Source organism: Parus major, chromosome 3, assembly GCF_001522545.3.
Source record: "Parus major isolate Abel chromosome 3, Parus_major1.1, whole genome shotgun sequence".
In the NCBI taxonomy this organism is placed as follows: Eukaryota; Metazoa; Chordata; class Aves; order Passeriformes; family Paridae; genus Parus; species Parus major.
This window is the reverse complement of record NC_031770.1, coordinates 41,633,312-41,649,734: the sequence shown is the minus strand read 5'-3', so window position 1 is coordinate 41,649,734 and position 16,423 is coordinate 41,633,312. Positions and strand designations below refer to the sequence as shown.

General features: G+C 44.0%; 1 protein-coding gene across 4 annotated transcripts; it reads right to left on the bottom strand.

The window, feature by feature from the left end:
- Positions 1-3,078: 3,078 nt before the first annotated feature.
- AGT (angiotensinogen) lies at positions 3,079-14,646 on the bottom strand. 4 transcript variants are annotated; one of them, XM_015622160.2, is made up of 5 exons: positions 14,561-14,646; positions 8,164-8,980; positions 5,772-6,036; positions 5,199-5,343; positions 3,079-4,743 (listed from the first exon to the last, which is right to left on the bottom strand). In XM_015622160.2, exons 2-5 carry the CDS (start codon positions 8,951-8,953, stop codon positions 4,552-4,554), a joined length of 1,392 nt encoding a protein of 463 aa, XP_015477646.1. In that variant the 5' UTR covers positions 8,954-8,980; positions 14,561-14,646; the 3' UTR covers positions 3,079-4,551. The 4 variants fall into 4 exon arrangements, with proteins under 4 accessions (XP_015477646.1, XP_015477648.1, XP_015477647.1 ...); XM_015622162.3 differs by lacking the exon at positions 14,561-14,646 and adding an exon at positions 11,362-11,483; XM_015622161.2 differs by lacking the exon at positions 14,561-14,646 and adding an exon at positions 11,366-11,483.
- Positions 14,647-16,423: the final 1,777 nt, after the last annotated feature.

Here is a 16,423-nt window from a genome sequence, read left to right as displayed (position 1 = left end):
GTGATATGAGTATGAGCACTTTCTTTCTCTCCCAGAGTTTGCCAGAGAATTTGTCTGGATGCATTAACCAGATGTCACCTTTGACAGGTCTGGAATCAGCACCTTCCTGTTACAGATTCCTTCCTTCTGTGCTTATCTCTAGCTCCTGTTGTGGTTGCTTATCTTATGGCAAGTTCTGTCTGTGGCCTTGACAGTGTTTGGGACAGGCAGCTGTGTGCTTTAACTCTACAGGGTGTCAAAAACTTCCAGATGTTATTCCAGGTCTCCTGGGATAAAGTACTTGCAGGAGCAGGATTCTGCTATTTCTCATTACTGTTTTGCACTTACTTCCCCTCCCTCATCATGGGATATGGTTAGCTCCTGTTTGAGTTTTTAATGTCTTCATTTAACTGATGTGTTGTTTTTTTTCACAGACCAGGTTGGTGTGAAGGGCTGTGTGACAAAAGCTCATAAAGTACTTCAACTTTTTTAAAATAATTTCTACTGCAAGTATCTAACTTAGAGGTTTTTGCATTCAGACTGTTTTCCTTCAAATTAATACTTAATTCACTAAGTAGAATTTATTCAGGCCTAGCATATTTCTGATTTGTATTACATTATCTATTAGAATTCACCTGCGTACATGTAGAATTTTTGTAACTTCAGACCTAGTTAGATCAGTGCAAGGTACATCTTTATATAGAAGGAAATTTGAAAGCGTTACTAGTGTTTAAAATGGTAGAAGGATTAATAAAGATCTTGAATCTAGAGTGATCTCCCTACTGATGCTTCTCTTTCATATGTGAAGGACAGGCAACATAGTCTAGGCACAGTAGGAGGTGAATTTTAGGCTTTAAAGTCAGAGAATGCCCTGGTTCTCTTTGTGTTTTGTTGTACTGATTTTTTTTACTTTTTTTTTTTTACTTTTTTTTTTTTTTTTAACCTTGTGAAAATTTAACACTGGAATTCTAGTTCCCATTTATTAATTAAAAATACCTATTGCTTCCTAAAGTATTTAGAGATCTTGGGGCTTAATGCCCAGATCATGCAAATTTTCCAAGTACTTAGAAATACAGAGTTCGTAGCTGTTGTGTGAATTGAAGCTGTAGTGAGCAAACCTTTCACAGCTTGAGGGCTTTCATTCCTCACTGTTGGAAACTGATGCTATTTCAGTTGAGAAGACACAGCCATGTGGTCATAGTGCTTTTGAAGCAATTAGGAAAAGTGGCTGTTACGACTTTTCTAATACTAATTTTTTGAAGGGTGACAGTGAGGAAAGTCCCGCTGCTTAGAAGTACGTGGTGGTGCTTGGATTCAATCTTGAGTAATGGAGAGCAGGATTTGGCTTTTCTAATTTGCTTAGCTTCTCTCTGTTCATGGCACATACATAATTGAGGGAGCATCCAAATTTATTGGTGGAAAAAGAAACAGCAAAGTAAACCAGCTTGTCAGATGACAGATTTGTTTGTCTCCTTCAGGCACGTGGAAATCCTCAGCCTTAGGTACACACTACTGAGTGGATATAACTCTTACTGCTTATGAATAAGAAGTTTGTGTGATACCCCCTGTTGAAAGAAAGGTGTGAACTAATTTTGCCTTTGGTAACCTGAATTTTAGCATTTTCAAACACTGTGGATCAGTGAGGAGAGGATATACAATGTAAGTGTGCTCTGATGGAGATGTCTTCTGCTGCTAATCCTATTTCTTCTATTCATTAGGTAATTTTTGATGTGCACTTCATGACAGTAATGCAGTTTTGATTTTATGCCTTTTTCTTCTTCCATTCTAGGAACTTTAGAAAACTTGCTATGCCTTTGTAATCTTGGAAGGAATTTAGCTAGAAGAGGTTTTGTGTACTACTGAGGAAAGAAAGAGCATGTCTTCCTCTAAAAGGGTAACTGGGTTCTCAACATGGTAGGTTATACCAGAAGTGGACCGGACTGTTCTAACCTCATCATCTAAAGATAACTACCAGTATGTGTATTTGGCTGGACCACTCAAGGAATATTTACTCTCCTTTTTCCATCAACCATTGTATTTTCAAGGTTGAACCGGAGGGATGAGGAAGCAAACTGCATAGATTTCTTACAAATTGTTTTGTTTTTTTAAGCTGTGTCAGTGAATTGTCAGCTATGCTCAGGGATAAACTGCTGTTTGTTGTAACCTAAAAAGCTCATCCTTGCCTTTGTTCTCTTTCTCCAAATCTCCCACCTTTTTAGAGGCTGAGTTTAGGTGCTTCATTCACTGGATTATTAGGCTGTAGATTGCATTTGGGATCTCAGTATGTGAGTGATGTCCAGGATGCTTGGAATTTGCATTGTGGTGTGCCTGATAGAGGAATTTGGTAAAATCAGAGGAGAGTGAAGAGTGCAAAATGCCATAAAAAAATTACATATAAAATTGATGTCAGAAACAAGTCTCAGTGTAGTGCACAGAAAGCAGAGACTTAGTTGGGAATTGGACGTGGGTGGTTTTTTTGGTTAGTTGGTTGTTTTTTATCATTTGATGATATAGGAGAATGGGTACCTGTACAGATAGCTTATCTTGTTGGTATTGTAGCATTTGCTCCAGTACATCTCTCTTGGCAGTCCTTATTCTGGTCAGTTTACTTTTAGTTCCCTGTCTCTGCCCTTTCCTTCTTCCTTTTCTTCTCCAGGGTGTCAGTGGAGAGGTGTTCTCCACACAAAACTTCTATTCTGAAAAGTGTGTTGATGGACTTGTTTTGTTTTTCTGCCTGTAACCACTGAACAGGGATATGGAATTCCAGAGCATGCAGCTCCCACCTGTGAATATAAAGGCATTTTCCCCTGAACTTTCCATCAGTGTATCCAAGGGCTCCCTCTTGTTATTTTCCACCTTCTTCATAAAAGCGGGACATTTCATGGTGTGAAATTTTATTTGTAGATGAAGTTTCTGACTTCAACAAGTAAATGGGTTAACATTTAAATTAGTATGAAGCTGCCTCTTCCATGCTTAGAGCCAGCTACCACTGGCTGTAGTGCTTGATAATATGCAACTTATTGTCTTAAAAACATAAATCTGATTTGGAGCAGATTTTGAATCCAGAACTTACTTATATGGACAAAAGCCCAACTGAGCTGTGCCAAAGAAACTGGGAAGTGAGTTTATTTGCATCTTTCTTCTTCTTCATGTTCATACTTAATTACTTCTGTGTCTAATACAAGTACAGTATTTAGATGTTAGTGCATCTGGAGTACATAGAGTATAAATGGATAAATACATGGATGCTGTTTCCTAGTGTTCTGAGGGTTATTTTATTTACAACATTATGGCATTTTCCATTAAGCCACAAGGACATGTCTACATCACTGACAGCAAGCTGCTGGCATTAGTGCATTTAGATTAGATACACATTTGGGCCACTGCAGATGATAATGAGCTGCTGTGCACTGCGGGATACGTCTCGCCAAAGAGGTTTGCAGTTATTTTTAAGTGCCATCAGTCCTAACAATAAATCAAGATGAGAGGTGGAAATCCTTGTTCCAGGCTTTCCTCAGTACCAAGGTCTGTCTCCCAGTTCCTCACTTCCTAATTCAAGAGTCATCTAATAATCAATTGTTCCACTTTAATGCTTGAAATTTTTATGACTCTGTTAAGAGTTGGACTGGACTGCTGTAATCATTTTATTCACAAGTAGCTGCACACATCCACTATTTATACTAATATATATTATTGCCATTAATGCTATTTTTAAAGAACATATGGTTTGAATATGTTAAAATTTACAGAATTGGACTCTAACCAGTAATGTCCATCTTTGCTGTCAGGCTGTAAGAAATGCCTCACAAAGAAATCCAAGAAATTGAATTATATTGGAATAGTAGACCTTGTGGGATTTTTTTCCTAAAAATCATAAAAGATAATTTTGTCAGACTCTGAGGATTTATCCATCACATTTCATTAATGTGATGAACCCTATTTTTAGCATTTCCATAGAGTTAAGAAGTGAACATATCCATCTGGGCTGCGGAAAGAAGAAACTTCCCCTAAGCATGTTTTTGCTTCCAAGGCAAAAAATTTTGTCTCAGTGGGACAAGTGGAGCCTGCCTGTGCTGTTGGCAGCTTTTAAAAGGGAAATGTTGCTGATGAGGCTAGAAATCTTAGTGGGTAATTGTAAAATCTTCACTGTTATGTAAAAGGGAGTCTCTCTTGAAAAACTGACCATACAGTTAAAAAGTTTTTTAAAGAATGAAGTGGTTCTTTTCTATAGTAAATAAAAATAGTATAGTAGAAGCTGCTTATCTATTTTTTCAAGTTTATGCCTTGCATCGAAACGATGTTCTGCCCCACTGCACCCAGAAAGGGAACTAGGAGCAAAAGAGAGACAGAGAATAAAATGGAAGCTGGAGGAAGGATGTGAGTCACCTCACATGAAATAGATGAACAAGGATGAAATGTTGCAAGGTGTTAGCTTTCAAAAAGCTGTGTTTCAAACACTAACTGCTTCATCTCAAAGCTAAGTAGAGCACTCAACAAAAATATCAGATGAATAAGAAAAAGGTGACGGGAAATATGCATCATTCCACTCCTTCTTATCCTCTGTGTTTGCATTTAATCCTCATGCAGAGGGTTTACTACTCTGCCAAGAAAAAGCATCACCCTTGACTGCTTTTCAAAGACAGCAAAAAGGAATGGCTTATTCAGTATTACATCCAGGTATGCCCCATCTTCCTTTTGTGCTGCAGGGTCTTCTGCCTGATCTGTTCCATCACTGGCCAGCTTGAAAAAGGCTTTATTTATTACCTGCAAGAAAAAAACGTAACTCTGGAGTCATCAGAGCATGATTGTGGTGGGACAAAGGAGAGTCTGAGTAAATTATAAAGCACACTGTACTCCATAGATGTTTTAAAAAGATGTTGGATACTTGTCCATAACGTACAAAAGCTCTGTAACTATTTTTATGCTGGGATGGTCTGTAATCCTGTTACCCTTGTGCCATGGTTTAACCCCAGCCAGCAGCTGGGTACCACACAGCTGCTCACTCCTTCCACCACTTGCCAGCAACTAAAACTCTTGAGTTATCAGCATTATTCTCCCACTTAATCCAAAACATACATTGTATGTGATACTCAGTCCCCTACTAAGCATGTCCCCTACATGGCCCTGACTACTTTCTTGTAGGTAAATTTATTCCGTTTAGGAGGCCAAAATTGTGCAGGAAAGATAATTTTTTTTAATGCCAGTGATACATACTGTACCTTTCCAACTGTTAGACTGGCGTTGCTTATCTTACTGAAATCTGCCCCCTTCCCCAGCAGTGTAGGCAGTTCCATATCTGCAAGAAGCTCCTGTAGATCAGAGCTGTCTTCTAGTGTTAATGCTGGCAGCGTTAATTTAATGTCTCTGCAGAGAGAGGGAGAGAGAGGCAAGTGAGTGTTCACTGTGAAAGCATCGTGGTTGGGCAGTTCTGGGGAATGTGAGAACAGCTGCAACATGTGCTTGGTGTATGGGCACAAACACAGTGGGTGCCTGTTACTGTTTCCAAGTGTGAACTCACCCAGACTTCACCCAGGCTAAACCCCAGATCATCCCACTTCGTGTGTGGGATGCAAAGGGGCTTTGTTGTTTCCTTGAAATACCCCCAGATAAAAAGCTGGTCCCACTGAAGTGGAGCTCCTTTGAAATGAGCTCCCTGGCTGTGCACAGGGGTTTCTCTTTGTGCTCCGTAGTAAAGCCCCCCTGGCAGGATCCAGCCCCAGGTGAGGGGGCAGGCCTGTGTGACTCATCCCATCCATCCCTACTACGAGAGGATGCACATGCCCCTTCCCTACCTTGGGGACAGCCTCTGGAGCCAAGCTGAGGACTGCGACATCAGCTCGGACTCCACGTGCTCCAGGTCAGTGCCATTGATGGGCTGCAGCAGCACCAGCAGCGCCGCCTTGCTGATGGGGACTTCCACCACGGAAAAAGTCCCACTGGCGTCAGCTTTGTACTTGAGTGTCCCCGTGATAGACAACATAGGGACCAAGACCTTTGTGTTTGAATCCACCCAGAACTCCTGAGGCTCTTTGAGTGGGAAGGCTTGCTTAACATTCACTGAAAAACAAATCAAGAAAGGAGAAATTGATTCTTCTCGTCCTTCCCTCCTCCCCTCTGCCCCTTAGCTGGTCTTTTAAGAATACACTGTGCCTTAGAGAAGGACTGCGTGTATAAAATCACATTTAGCTACTGTAATCATACGTCTCCCCCTTTTAATCTGCCTTCTGGTGCCATAAAGCTCACAGCACCATTGGTTTCCTTTCTGTCTCTCAAGTGCAGTGATGGCATGTGTGGAAGCACATCCATCAAGGCCAGCCCTTGCTGCAGGAGCACTCTCAGGCACCTGGGTGGGCTCAGGAGAGGCAGAACAGCACAAGCGCTGCCTGAGGTCTCACCTTTCACCATCTTACAAACCAAAGCAATGGGGAAGGTTGTAAGCACAACACTGAAGTGTTAGTTGAGCCAAGGAGGTTAAAAAAGACATACTTGAACACTTACTAGACCTTAAAATAAATTTCTTTCCCAGTTCACAATTATAAGAGGCCTTGTTCTCACCTTACGCTACTTCTGTGCAGCTCTGCATTTCAACACGTTATCTTTTCACTGCCACAATGCTGCTGCCCAGCTGGGCAGATAATCCTGTTCAGCACTGAAGAAACTACTGCCCTCAGTGAAGCTTGCACCTGATGTTCTGCATTGAAGTCTAAATGGCAGGCCCTGCTTGGCAGCAAGTCTACAAATGTGAAGAAAACTGTGTGCAAGTGAACAACACTCGAGACCACTGGAACATTTATCTGGTGTTTTGTATGGATTTCTGTCACTTTATCAATGCTATGGCTGTTGATAGCATCTCAGAGCTTATATAACATGTTTCAGAGAGGAAAAAAAAGGGGTTTTTTCCTTTCTGCAGCTATAGGGACAGACATGGAGCATGATAGCATCAGCTGTCATGGATGCCCTTTCACAACCAAATGGCAAACCAAATGCTAAAGTTAACTTGTATGTTTATTAGAAGATAATTGCTTGTGTAATTCATTTGTTCTTGAGCCAATTTTGTCCATTCCACCTGTGGGGACTGAAACATTTCAAATGCATCTTCAGAGAGAGAAGGTAGTAGAGCTGACCCAGTGAGGAAGAACCTTGAACATGTGTTTCTAAGCTTATACAAATTACAAGTTTCCAATACAGAGGAAGAGGAAAAAACGGTTCCACTAAAGGAAAACTCCGCTTTTGTGACTGTGCCCAAGTCTGTAACCCAGTTACTTTTGTAGTATCATATCTATGCTAGATCTTAAAATGACAAATGAAAGCTGATGCCCGCAGCTTGCTGAGAGAATGACAGCACCCATGAAAAGCAAAGAAAACCTGACATCCAATTTTGAGATGGGAGGCTGAAGGCACAAAAAGGTGTCCTGGGCACCACAACTCCACCTTTAGCAGTAAAGGCCCACTCAGGAACTTAGGGCTTACTGCAAGTGTTTTTGAAATACAGTCCCAGGTAGGCAAGCTGTCTGAAGTGTGCAGTCTTTGGTATTGGATTCGGTCACAAGGATCTAGGAAAGCAGCTACACTCAGAAGAGAAGGCTCAGTTGTAGTGCAGGGGGATTTCTGGGACAGCAGCATGGAATGACCCTAGGCAATGAAGGGATTGCCTTATTCTAGGTTTGTTTAAAAGCTGCCCTGCTTCCATAACTGATGATGTTTGGTTGCTTCCTGAGCCAGATGTTGCCTCCTGACTTCTGTGTTTAATAGCCACTGGAGGAGTCTCGTCCACTGTATTTTTTAGCCTTTTATATATCTGTACCTCTGGCCTGCTACCCCCAGCTCCTTTGGCTTTCTTTAAAGCTACACCCTGATCAATCTTGCTGGAGGCCCCTCATGACTTTTAGTTCCTTTGCAGCCAGAAATGCTGCACAGTTCTTTCTCATGCACCTTTCCACACCTTTCCTAATCCTTAGTTTCCTGGACAAGGAAAATTTCTTGGAGGCCATCTCCCCCTCCTCGCTCCCCGTTGCACTTGCTGGCTCGTGGCAGAGTGCAGGCAGGATCCCTGGCACAGTTGTGGGGAGCAGAGGTCCAGCCTTTCCCCACTGGCCAGGCATGACCCTGCTTCCTTCCCAGGAGCAGGGTTACTGCCCATCCTTCCCCAAGCCTGTTCCCAAAGTGAGCAGCGCTGCCTCATACCTGCCAAGCGGATGTCCACCGCAAACAGCAGCTCTGTGGATGGGTCGATGTCTGCCAGTAAGCACTTGCTCTGGCCCTCGCTTTTGGCCTCCACAAAGGCATTTATTTGTTTTGCTGCCTCGCCTGGGTTTGTCAAGTCAACAGCTCGGGCGTAGAATGCATCAGCACTGGGGAGCAAGTGCTCTATGAACAGCTGGAAGAGGGGTATGCCAGGGGCAGAGAACAGGCTCAGTGTCTTGGAAAAGAGCAGCTCCTCGTCCCCGCTCTTCACAAGCCTTTCGATCGTCCTCAGGCTGGAAAGGAAATTGCTTCCGACTGCCGTGGAAGTGCAGTCAGGGTTTCCAGAAGGGGGAACAAATCCCAGCAATCCCTGCAAATCAAGTGCTGTCTGGTTTGAGGCACCCAGGTAGAATGACACCAAGGAGCTGTAGAGGCTGGTTGGGGACAGGAGCACATTTTGGCCCGTCCGTGCTTTCTGCAGCACGTTGTAAAACCGCATGCCCGGGACGTACACCAAGCCACTCAGGTAGCCTCGTTCCTCTTTCCCCCAGGTGTTGAGGCTTGGGGCTTCCAATTTGTTCTTGTCATTCCCGTCACCTTCATATTCAGGTGTGGTTTGGGACTCAATGGAGACAGGGACAATAGTCTTTCCCTCCTGAACCAATTTTTCCAGCTTGTCACAGTCACTTTGATTGAAAGAAAACAAATTGAAAGGGTGGACGTAGACCCGGTCACAAGTCACCACGGTAAGGCAAGCCAGCAAGCAGAGAAGACCTGCCACCAGATTCATGTTGGAAAATTGCCTCCACGGTGTCTTCTGAAAGAAAAAAAGAGGAGGAAAGGAGACTGGTCAGTCTGTTTCAAGTACAGTTTCTCTTAATCACGGGGTGAGGTGCTAGTGCTGCTGGAGTTACAAAGGTATTCAGAAAATTTCAGTATTTAGTGGTGTTTGGTCTGACTCTGCCCCCAAAAAGCCCAGGATGAGACAGACACCAGTTTCAATGGCAGCAGGTGGGAAATGGTAAGCACAGATGTGACTCCATTACCCACTGTGGTGCCCTAAGGATTTAGCATGGGAATGATTGCAGATGCTGGTTATGCCTACTAACTAGACCATGCTACTTCTGTGAAACCTTGTTTTGCAGCAAATGCAACAACATTTGTTCCTGGGACCTGGTCAGAGCCATCTCTGCAAACTGCTGCACTGAGCCATGCAGACACACGGACAGGCTAAGCAATGTGCCTGCTGTTATGCAGGAAGTGGGTTTGGAAACCAGTTCTCTTAAGGTCCAAATGCAGAAATGTCCTGCTTTGTATGTCTAGTCAGCAAAATAATTGGCACTAGCAGAGCATGTTATGTTTTCATAGCCCAGTGCAAACATTCATTCTAGCTTCTAGGCAAACATACTCCAGGCTCCCTTATACAAATGTGCTCACACCAAAACTATTTTCATTGCACCTTCTATCTCTGAATACAGAATTAGAAGGGGTAGGCTGAGTGTTACTCAGCTGTGCAGGCAGTCCTCTCCTGAGGTAAAAGACCACTTGCTGCTCTTGTTTTTCTTGACAAGAAGCAGTGAATTTTACTGTATGTGGATGTCACTAGTGTTTTAGCACAGAGTATGTAATGAATATAGGGAATGAGAATGTCATGGACACACACACACACACACTGAAAAATTATACCCACTGACAAATACTGTATTTTTAGAATTCTCTCTTTTCCTATATTAAACTTTATGATAGCTAATAGCTCTGCTGTAACTTTCTTAGATTTCTAGTATATGACTTTTAATCTGAGTATTTGAAATCCAAATTGAAGTGTGTTGAAAATTATGCATCTGTTAACACATATCTTCAGCCAAGATGCTGTTATCCAGAGCTGTATTTTTATTCTATTAGTAATTCCTTGTTTATTGTAGCTTTGTTCACCCTCTTTCACCCATTTCGAGTTCTGCAGAGCTCATTGGATGGGCAAAGTGCTATCAGCCTTGCCAGTACCCAAACCCTACTCTGTGCTTTCTTTCTCCGAGGCTTTTTGAATCACACCAGTCTGTCAGGTATTGTAATTCTGGTAGCCTGAGCCTTTTGAGAGGACACAGCAATGTCTGTCTCACCAACATTTTACACAGGGTAGAAACACTTGTGTTTAAATCCATCTATTCAAGACCTGGCCCTTTCCCAGCCTAATTTACAATGTATAACCACATTCTTTCCCCTGCGGGATCCCCAAGTATTTAATGTCTAATAATATCCCAGTTTGTATCACCACTCTATTGCACATACAAAAACTGAGATGTGCAGATGCTTGGTAACTAGACAGACCTTGCTAAGTAAGTCTGCATGCCAGCATGGATATCTACATTCCCAGGTTCTTGTCTAACAGCTGGGTTTGCTAATTGAGTTTCTGTTGCTGTGATGGTCACTCAGGATGTCCAAGTGTCTTCCTGAATGCCTGTGGGTCAGGCCTGAATCTATTTGCTCTCCAGAGGCATACAGGGGAGGACCTGCTGTAGATCTCTGTCCCTGCCTTCACCCAAGAATTGCTCTTCCCCATTAACTCCCACCTCATCCTCTAAATTACTGTATGGGCGGCACAGTCATGCTGCTCTCTCCTCTGCTCCCAGCCCCTCTTCACCTCCCCAACCCTGCTGGTAGCATGTGACACGCTTGACAGAGCATATTCATTGCTTATGACTGGTTAAAAAATTATCTTGGGGAGGCACTTCCCAACTTCACGTTCACAGTTAGCCCAGCTACTGTGCCTGTGAATTTCTAGACTACTCAAAGCATTTTTCACATTGGGATGCTCAGGAAAATGAACCAAAAAGCCACAAATTATAAGGAATGCCCTTCCCACACTGTTCTCTCCATCATACAATTCTTTTGAGGCATTACTTAATGTTTCCTGCACAGCAGGGAGGGTGACCCTGTGCCACCCAGGCAGGCTGTGCCATTAGGCACCATTGGCACCCAGTGGTCACCTCTCTTTGGCTGCCAGAGCCCCCCATCAGCTTTTGTCCCATGAGCAGAAGCAAGAGGAGCAGCTCTCACTGCCAAGCACTTACCCTAAGCCCCATCTGTGGAAAGTCAGCGTGGTTTATTTGGCTAAAGAAGAGAGCCCCGAGCCCTTTGGAAAAGCAGGAGCACCTGAGTTGAAAAAGCAGCATTCAAAGCCAATCCAGTAAGAGCGCTTACTCGCCTCTGTCCTGGGGGGTGTCTCCCCTCTGCTGCCCCTCCGATGCTGCTGCTGTCGCTCAGGCGAGCTCCTCAGGACACCTCTCCCCCCGGGGCAGTGGGGCTGCAGGTGGAATTCTGCCCTTTCCACAGGGCTGAGGCAGCATTGCGCAAAGCTGCTTTACATCACAGCCTGGGGGCCCAGAGAAGTTACCTCAGGCCAGGCAGGGCCCAATGAAACCTGAGCCCGGCTTAACACCAGCTGCACAGAAAGTTCCAGGGATGGATACACAACCTTTAGCCAGAGCCAGCACACCTACGAAGTCGCAGTTACACATTGACCGAGGCAGACACAGGCGTTTTCCTCTGCAGAGTGACTGACTATAGGAGCTGGAAAGACCTCATTTTGCACCAGACCGAAAGGAATGCAGATTTCTTTGTACTTAGGTTTGTTGTTCAGTTTGGATCAGATTCTTGTCTTCACAAGATAATTTGCCTTTAATCTCTACCTTGCAGCCTGGGGATCCAGGAGTGTGTGAGGTGTGCGTGCTACTGCAGAATAAAGTGATTAAGCTCTTAATTTTTACCCCTTCTTTCCCTCTTGAGCTGTTCAGAATGTCAAGGCTTTGTTCTTTTTCCTCTTGAACAAAACATGTAGAAATGGAGAAGATAAAAGCCAGATAGGTGAGACTGCCAGAGCTGGATCAGAAAGACTTCATCCCTCCCAGTCTCAGCCTCCCAAGTCATGTTCGGGAAAAGGGGTTAGGATATGCAGATCTTTCTGCTGCTTTTGAAACAATCTTTCAATTTTGGTGTGCCCCTTCTTCCTATACTGAAGCAAATAAACAGTGAATCAAACCAGGGACAACGCAACTGGTTAGACTGGGTCTTGTTCGGTGCCCTTGCTATTCTCAGCAATTAAAATCCCATGGCTCAAACAGGAGTAGGGCTGATTTGTCATCTGAGCTTCAATTTTAGAGGGCTAGTCAGGGATGATTTGTACTGCAGTGCGCAGCTACATGTTGGGTTCAAGGAGAGAGCTGAGAGAGGAGGATGTTTTCAGTGTGCCTGGGCAGCTGGAGCTGGTGGAGATGAAGGTGGAGACAGGGACAGCTGAGTCCTGCCAGCCCAAGGGCTGTATGCCAGATGCCTATCACCAAAGAGATGAGAAATTTCTGCCTCTGCAGTCCTGCTTTTCATTTAAACAATCTGATTACCCTCACTCTAATGAGGTCCAAAAGTGTTTCTGAGCTTGTGCTTGTATAACATGCTATCATGCACTGAAGGCTTAAACAAACAGCTTGAAACATTCAAGGTGTTTTGTCCTCTTGCTGCCTGAGCATCTCAGTTGAGGAAGCATCTGCCCACAGAACAATTCCTGAGCGTTTGTACCATCTCCAGACAGCTTTAAAACTCTTCTAGCCAAGCAAAGAATACAGGCAAAAGGGAGAAGGATGAAAAATGAAAAATGTATATTGCTCAGCTAAATGCTAAGCGATCAAGTTAGGTTTCAGGCTGCAATCCCCCTTCTTTCCCCTCTACTCTGGAGACTCCTTCCCACAGGCACACCAGGGGAACCAGCTGGTCCTTTAGAGGCCAGTGGAGCTGCAGGTGGGATGTGAGCACAGCCCAAATCTGTATCTCCTGCACCACCATCCATGTGAGTCCACCTGAAGCACCAGGCAGGCATCAGCAGCACACACAAATGGCCAGACCACACCAAGCCTGAGCTATAGCTGGTCTCCTGTGTCCTCCTAGATGAGGCTTGAACACAGGTAAAAAGAAAACCCATCCCAGTACCCTCTGTATCAAGGACACACAACAGAAAGCTGTTTCATGGAAGGGCACCTTGTATTTCATAAAACTTTGAGAAGTATCCTTATTAAAAATAATTACTGTCTTGGGCTAATAAGCTCCAAGTGATGCTAATAACATATAGTACAGCTGTCAGACTTATGTGTTTGCTGTGGACAATAAACACTGAAAGGGGAAATCACAACCCTCTCACCCTCACTGCATTTTTTTCCTTTAATCATGATGCCTTTGTTCTGCAGCATCCAGACAATATTGTTTGGGTATCCCCTGCTTCCAGCTCCCCTGAAGGTCATGACCAATGTGTGCTGCAGCTGTTGGTCTCCTTTTGCTCTAAGTACCAGCCCTAAACAGGCAGCCCTGGCTGCAGGAGATGCTGCCCTGAAGAAGAGGAGGAGCAGGAGCCACCTGAATAACAAATCCAGCATGCTGGGCTGGTGGCTCTGCCACATAAAGAAAGTTCAGCTGAGTTGAATACTCTCAGAGTTTTCAGCCAGATTGATCTTTAGGTGTCTTTTGGTGTTTGTGCATTCAGTTCTGTTGTTTTCCATCTATTAAAAAATGGTCAGTGTCTTTGAGGAACACAGAAGTCTATCTTTTGCCCCCCACCCATGCCCCCACATCAATAAAGTAATCAAATTAAAATACCCAGCTTTCTCCAGAAAAAGAAGTTTCACCAGGTAATGTTCAATGTCCTGTTTCCACCACAGTCCTCCTCCTGCTTCAGGCCACCGGGAATTTGGCTGGCCCCAGTAATGAGGGAGAACCTTTGATTTCACCTTATGTTCACACTCTACTAAAAGCTCAGTTTCCCCCCTGCATTTGCCAGTCACTTGTGCTCACTCAATTAATATTCCCCCATTAAGATGCATCACACACCAGTGCACCTCTTAGATCTATGTCTTTTATCTTCTAACAGTTTCCTCTAAAGGAGGTTTCAGATTACAAAGAACAAATCCTGTCACACCTGCAACATATTTTATCCTAGTAGAACTTAAAGACAGTTAGCCTTTCATTTTACTTCTGAGACATTTTTAAGCAGGAGAGCATGAGCATCATTCCAATTACTATATGTGGACTCTGTTGTCAGGCTTTTTTTGTTGGGTTGCCATGGTTTTAGGAATGAGAGTGTGCTTAAAGATAGAGCTTCTACTTTAGAAAGCAGAATCTCTATCCCGCCCTTCAGCTCCGGTGTCCAAGGATTCTGCCCCTTAAAGAGAGCTGTGCCAGAGAACTTGCACTGGGCCAAATTTGGGCAAAAAGCTTTCTGGCAACAAGGAACCCGAGAAGGTGAAAGCAAGGCTGTTCTACAAGCATCCCCTATCCGAAACAAGCCTGTGGCCCACACACGTTTTCTAATGAACCTCTCCCTGCAGCAGCCACAGTAAAGGTACAAAGAAACACAGACCTCTCAAACCTGTTCTTCAGCGGTGAGGTGTGTGCTCTCCTTTTGCCCCACTCTCCGATTTTGGAGGGGTACTCGGCTCCCCCTTTTATACCCTCTCTTGCATAAGCCGGGCCCGCCCCGCTCCCCCCACCGCTGCCCTCATTTCTCTTCAAAACCTGCCTCTGTTTTTCCTGCTTGTTATTCATGGTAGCTGCTGAGAGGGAGCAAAGAGGGGTGGAAAAACACTGGTGCTGCGGTTATGGGTTTCCTTGCAGCCATCCTAGGGATCAGATCTCCTGGTCAGCCTCACTGTTCTGAAGTGCTATATGTGGAAGCCCTCCCCTGCCCCATGAAAAATTTCTCGGTGATGGTGCTCCAGCACTTCTTCATGCAAATACTGCCAAAAAAGCTTCAGAAATTTTAAGCCTGGCAGAGGAACACTAACCCTACTGACAGCAGCATGGTAATTCAGCCTTGAATGGGAAAATGTTTTTGTCCAAGCTAGAATTCTGATTGATCGACCAGGCGGCTATTCTTTTGACGAAGAACATTGCGTCTCCACTTTGTCAAAAAGTGTTTTAATTGATCTGAATTGTTCCAGGAAAAGCTGAATAAAATTCAGCACTTTGTGCAGAGACAATAGTAAATATTTTATTCTGTTTCTTTCCATTTGTTTTCCAACTTTCCCAAATTTTGCTCTGAGACCTGAACTCAAAAGGACCAGAGGTACTCCTGTGATGATGCTCTTGTCTCCTGTGAGGCAGCAGAACTGGAGGAGAGATAAATTACTCTGCTCACAGGCTCAGACCACACACCTTCACATAATGTCTTCCTAACTTGGGTTGGCATGTCTGACACCCATAGATTATTAATTAATATATGGATAATTTAGACATAATAGCATGTACATGGTATATATAATTCATTACTAAATTTGAGAGTTTCTTTTATTAAGCCTAAAAGTATCTTGAGTGAGAAATAGGCCACAAACAGTTTGTTTGTACAGCCTGTGAGTTGACATTGGTAATCGTGAACCTCTACATCCCATCAACATTCACAGTGTTCCCTTTCTCATCTGTTCTGGTCAGGGAACACAGCCTGGAGTCTTAACAAGGCTCCAAGTGAAGAGGGCAAGCAGGCACTGGGAAAAGGACAGGGAGGAAAGGCAAAAGAGATTGCCTGTGTGGGAGGATCTGACAAAAGGAAGATTGGTGGCTATTGCTTCATCAGCTGCTGCAGTGGTCACCCCAGGTGTGGCAGTCAGTCGTAAGGATGGAATGGAAAAATGATTATTTGTGAGACATCAGGGAAAAAAACTTTGTAGAGCAGTAGAGTGCCTACATTTCAATTTGGAAGAGGATCCACTGGTATGGGAAGCATAAACATAAAATGCTGAAGGTGAACAGGAAGACTTGAATCACTCTTGTAATATTGCCAGAATCAGTGCATTCCTGGTAAAATTATCAGGCAACAAATATAAAGAAAGAATCCTTTTGCATGCTTGAACCTCAGGAGACACTGCCACAGGATGCTGCAGAGACCAAAGGTCTTGGTACAAAAGGAGATTAAATGAAGTAACAGAGGGCATGGTCACTGGCCTCTGCAGAATATGATGGTCCAGGTGTGGTTGCTAACTGGGGAAATCTGCAGACAGACAGCTGTCATGAATTTTGATAGTTCCAGCATCTCTCATGCCTCTCTCCAAGGGATTGTCTTCAACTTGCTGTGGAAATAAAGATGTCTGAGCTGAGGCCAGCTTATGCTGACTCATTTTGCAGCACAGACTGAAAACACTCTTTCAGTAGAGCTACACTGATGAAACACTGCACTCAGCAAACCCGACCCTCAGCATTGTTCCTGTGCAAAGAGCATTTAGGAACACGC

Excerpts from the sequence above, each read along its gene's own strand:
- AGT (XM_015622159.1), bottom strand. The coding sequence starts at position 11,333 with ATGCTGCTTTTTCAACTCAGGTGCTCCTGCTTTTCCAAAGGGCTCGGG. Across the intron at positions 8,981-11,231 it reads TTCCACAGATGGGGCTTAGG|AAGACACCGTGGAGGCAATT; the intron begins GTAAGTGCTTGG and ends TTTTTCTTTCAG. Across the intron at positions 5,344-5,771 it reads CTCCAGAGGCTGTCCCCAAG|AGACATTAAATTAACGCTGC; the intron begins GTAGGGAAGGGG and ends CTCTCTCTGCAG.